Genomic DNA, 4,555 nt, shown 5'->3' on the forward strand with positions numbered 1-4,555 from the left:
ATGGACTAAACGAGGGAGAGTAATGAGGGAACAAGGAGGCGGAGTCGGGGAAACACATGGCAAGACAAACACAAAGCCGTGTGCTATCAAACAAGACAAACTGACTAGAGTGCACATGGAACAACACAATGACAAGACAATAGAGCACATGACAACAAAGCCATCATTAGCCTTGTGCTCCAACAAAAGACAAGACCAGACACGAGCGCATGGCAAGAGAACCGAAACCAAACATGAAGCCATGCGCTCACAAAGACAAGACATAGAGCATGATTGTCTGGATCACAACTCAGAAACAAGACCGAACCTGACCGAAGAGTCAGGATCCAGACACTACGCTCTGAACATGGAACACAGACTAGACAGAAGAGCACATGGCAAGGAAAACAACCAAAGCCGTGTGCTCACACAGAGACACAGTAGCTATATAAATGTCAGGATCCTGTCACCACAATAAACATGACTGACAAAGGTGACAGAATTCTGACAAGAAGGGCTACTCTTTAGTGATGGGTTGTTCATGAACGATTTGTTCATTTTGAATGAACCTTTTATGTGACTCAGAAGAACGAGTAGTCTCAGAGAGTGATTTGTTCATTTTGTGTTGGCCACACATGCGCATTGCGCAACCTCCGTTCATTTGTTTGGCCAGATGACTCGAGGGGTGAACTAAACATTTTATTTTATTTTTTGAATGAATAGTTTATACATAATTATACAAAATTTGTACAAACATATACAACTAACAACAAGTGTGAATACAATAATGACAATGTATAGGAAATGAACTAATCATTTCTGTTTCCTGTGTGAGCAATGTATAGCGTATACGAAGAAAAGAAGATTCCAGAGGTGAACTAATCTTTCTGGTTCTCATAATTTGCCCTTGGCTTCTTTATAATTTTTTCCTTATTGGGACTATAATCAAAGTTTGCGTAAGTAGACGTGTTGGGGGGGGGAATTTGGCTGTTGGGCCTCATGTATTCAGATAGAAGACAAAGGCAGGCCTAACACAGTCGTAAAAACCTAACTCAGGCCCCCACATACCAAGTCGTAAATCTTACTGATAAAAACCGTGCCAAAATCAAACAAAGGGAGTCCAAAACAGACTACAAATCCATGAAGCCTTGCTCACTAAAGGATCGAACTCTCAACTCCTACTGTCCTCAGGTGCAGCCTCGTGGCACAAGTAAGTAACGTCCGACTTGAAACTGTGGCCATACAATCTCCATCTCGCTGGACGAGCTGAGATTACTCTGTGTTCAACCGAACACTCTAATGGATCCGAAGGAGACCGCCGAGCAATCCGCATCTTCATCCGTTTGCCTGCAGAAGTGAAGAGATTAAAGATTTCTCTTCCATCTTCAATCAAGTCGGCATTTCTGATTTCTCCGCCAGCCCGCCGAGAATCAGGCAGATGAACACACATTCTGAATCACTATATATATATATATACATATTTTAACAATTTGTGAATTGGCCTGTTCACTTTTGTAAGTGCCATACTATGCACACATGATTTTTACTATTAAAAAAAACAAGGGATAAGTAAAAATCAACATTACAGTACATTATAGCAGTATTCCAAAAATAATCAACATTGTTCTACAAATGCTGTCGATAGAACTTAATTTGTATTGAACCCAGAACATTCCTTTAAGTTTAGCTTAAATTAGTTTTGTACTGTAAATTAAATTAGTTTTGAAACATAAATTCGTTTTCCACCTTCCCCATGAGAACCACTGATTTACAGAAAATTAAAATACTGAAGTTTCAGGTCATTATTCTAAAACATATTAAGAGTTCAGATTATGTTTACAAAAACTGTTCAATTTACATTGAAAAGCACATATTTAAGACAAACAGAGTTGATTTGATATTCTCTAAGGTTTATTGAATGTCCTGAGAATTTGCTATGAGGAAAAGACTATTTATAAGCATGCCAGGTCCTCTATTTCATAATTGTGGACATGAAAGATGGCAACTCTGGCAAGGCAATGGTATATGTTATATTTTAAAGCTTGATACTGTAAAATACATTATTGCTTATCAATACCTTTAAATACAATTGTTATTTTAATTGTACCATTGTGGAACTTTTACCAAATCAAATCCACTTTTTATTTTTATTTTTTTATTTTTATTTTTTTTTTCGATATATAGATTTTTCTATTTTGTACACTGTTGGGACTAATTCATATTTTGACTAAACATTGGCAATGGATAATATTACCAATTATTCAGCCTTCACCCTGATGGAACCAAAAGGCTCTAAATCCTATAGAAATATATATTTCACATGCTTTTTATTTCTCTATGTTATGATATTGTTTCTGAATATTTGGCTCTGTGTGATCATTGTTGTAAAGAGAGCCCTTCATGAACCAATGTATATTTTTTTGTGCAATCTGTGTATAAATGGGGTATATGGAGCCACAGGATTCTATCCTAAAGTTCTGCATGATTTAATGTTGGATTCATATGTCATTCCTTCTTACATGTGTGCCTTACAAGCTTTTGTGATTTACTGTTCAGTTATGTGTGATTATTGTACATTAGCAGTGATGGCATATGACAGACATGTGGCCATATGTAGACCTTTAGACTATCACTCTAAATTTACTTGTATCATGTTACTTGTCTTCTGCTGGACTATACCATTAATTACTATGCTCATTGGTATTCTCTTATCAAATAGGTTGGTGTTGTGTAAAAATCATATTGATAAATTGTACTGTGACAACTGGTCAATAGTAAAGCTCTCGTGTGAATCAACTGTCACCAATAACATTTATGGACTTATTTGTATTTCATTTTATTTTGGCCTTTTTGTTATCATTACTGTGTCCTATGTAAAGCTTATTATTGCATGTAAAGCATCATTAGAGTGCAGAAAGAAATTTTGGCAGACCTGTGTGCCTCATATTTGTTCATTGATAAATTTCACTATTGCAATGTTATTTGACATGATGTACAACAGATATGGCTCAAGTGATTTCCCAGTGGATCTGCGTAATTTTTTGGCTTTAGAGATAATTATAGTGCCACCTATTGTAAATCCTTTAATCTATGGCTTAAAACTCACAGAGGTCCGCAAAAGAGTCTTAAAACCATGCAGTAATATCCAGAAAAATCTTTAAAGAATGATAAAGAATTATGTTCTTTTCTGTTGATTGCTGTATTCTATTATGTCTAAACAAAACATAACCCTCTTTAAGGCCCTTTAGGATACAATACTGATCCCTTATTTTTAACTTCAGCTTGTGCATAAAACCTAAATTAATGAGGACATGTATTTTAGGTTACAATGCATCATGCACTAAAGATGATTAATATTATTATGCTTTAGAAAAAATTATACTCAATTAGGAACAGAATTGACACAAACTGACATGGAACACAAGAAGCATAAGAATTGACATGAAAGTATGACTGAACTCATTGTTAATAAGATCAGTTTAAGGAGCATGTCTACACCAATAACAAATGTATCAAAGTGTATAAAATTAAAATGATAATGGGCAAAATTTGTGGTCTTATTGTCATCACTATGTACAGCACTGTGAGCGGTCACACAGATAAATCATGACGTACTGGCTGCGCCTGCTGGCAGGCTTTTCCCTGCCTCTCTAGGGCTGGGGAGGGGGATGAGGGGAGGAAAAAAACAAAACAAAAACAGAAAAGAGGAAAGGGAAAGGGCAAGGCGGAGCGACAGTGAGAGAGAGAGAGAGAGGAAAGAGAGAAAAAAAACGTGCTCGCTGGTTTCCCAGACACGCCGTCGCCTGGCCTCGATCACTCCTCCACCCTCTGGTGGACGACAGCTGCTCCTCCCCGGGCGGACTGGAGCCAGTCCTTCGACCCCTGGCGGATGGAATGCCCCTCTGCATTTTGGCGGCCGGTAGGGAACTCCTCCACCCCTGGCAGCGGCTCCACCGCTCCAGGTGGCCGGCAGTGAGCCCCACCTCCCCTCGCCAGACAGCGGCCATTCCTCCACATCCAGGTGTTTGGCCGCGGCTGCTGCTTTGTGTGGATGGCAGTGGCGAGGACTCCATGACAGCGCATCCCTCCTCCTTCCCGGGTTTCGGCACCAATGTAACAAGGTTAAGGTTGGGAAAGGAGGAGGCGGGAACCAGCTGAACAGTCAAAATAATATTTAATAAGAACTTAAACAAAAAGACACACAACATAAACACACACATGGCAGCTGCATGTGGCTCTCTCTCTCTTGAACTGCCATATTCACTGCACTTATCCCTCTCCTTGGCTGATTAGCCCGATTGGGGGCCGGGCATGCGTAGTCACGGCCCGGCCCCGCCCTCCTCCTCGTCACAGTAGACTTTTTGAGTATCACTCAAAGCTGAACAAATTTACTTTGTCTTCTGTTGGATTGTATAATTTATTCCAATTCTTATTGGTATTTTATTATCAAGTAGGTTTACATTGTGTGAATATCACATTGATAAATTGTTGGTGACAATTGGTCGATGGTAACTGTCACAAGTAACATTCATTTATTCATTTTATTTTGCCCTTTTTGTTCCCTATCTGTCACTCA

General features: G+C 38.9%; 1 protein-coding gene across 1 annotated transcript; it reads left to right on the forward strand.

Annotated features, from left to right (window-relative positions):
• The first annotated feature begins 2,219 nt into the window (after window positions 1–2,219).
• Window positions 2,220–3,140, forward strand: LOC127428911 (olfactory receptor 5M3-like). Its single transcript, XM_051677586.1, has one exon. It carries the CDS (start codon window positions 2,220–2,222, stop codon window positions 3,138–3,140), a length of 921 nt encoding a protein of 306 aa, XP_051533546.1.
• Window positions 3,141–4,555: the final 1,415 nt, after the last annotated feature.

This window comes from Myxocyprinus asiaticus, chromosome 38 (genome assembly GCF_019703515.2).
Source record: "Myxocyprinus asiaticus isolate MX2 ecotype Aquarium Trade chromosome 38, UBuf_Myxa_2, whole genome shotgun sequence".
Classification (NCBI taxonomy): Eukaryota; Metazoa; Chordata; class Actinopteri; order Cypriniformes; family Catostomidae; genus Myxocyprinus; species Myxocyprinus asiaticus.

Excerpts from the sequence above, each read along its gene's own strand:
- LOC127428911 (XM_051677586.1), top strand. The coding sequence starts at position 2,220 with ATGGATAATATTACCAATTATTCAGCCTTCACCCTGATGGAACCAAAA.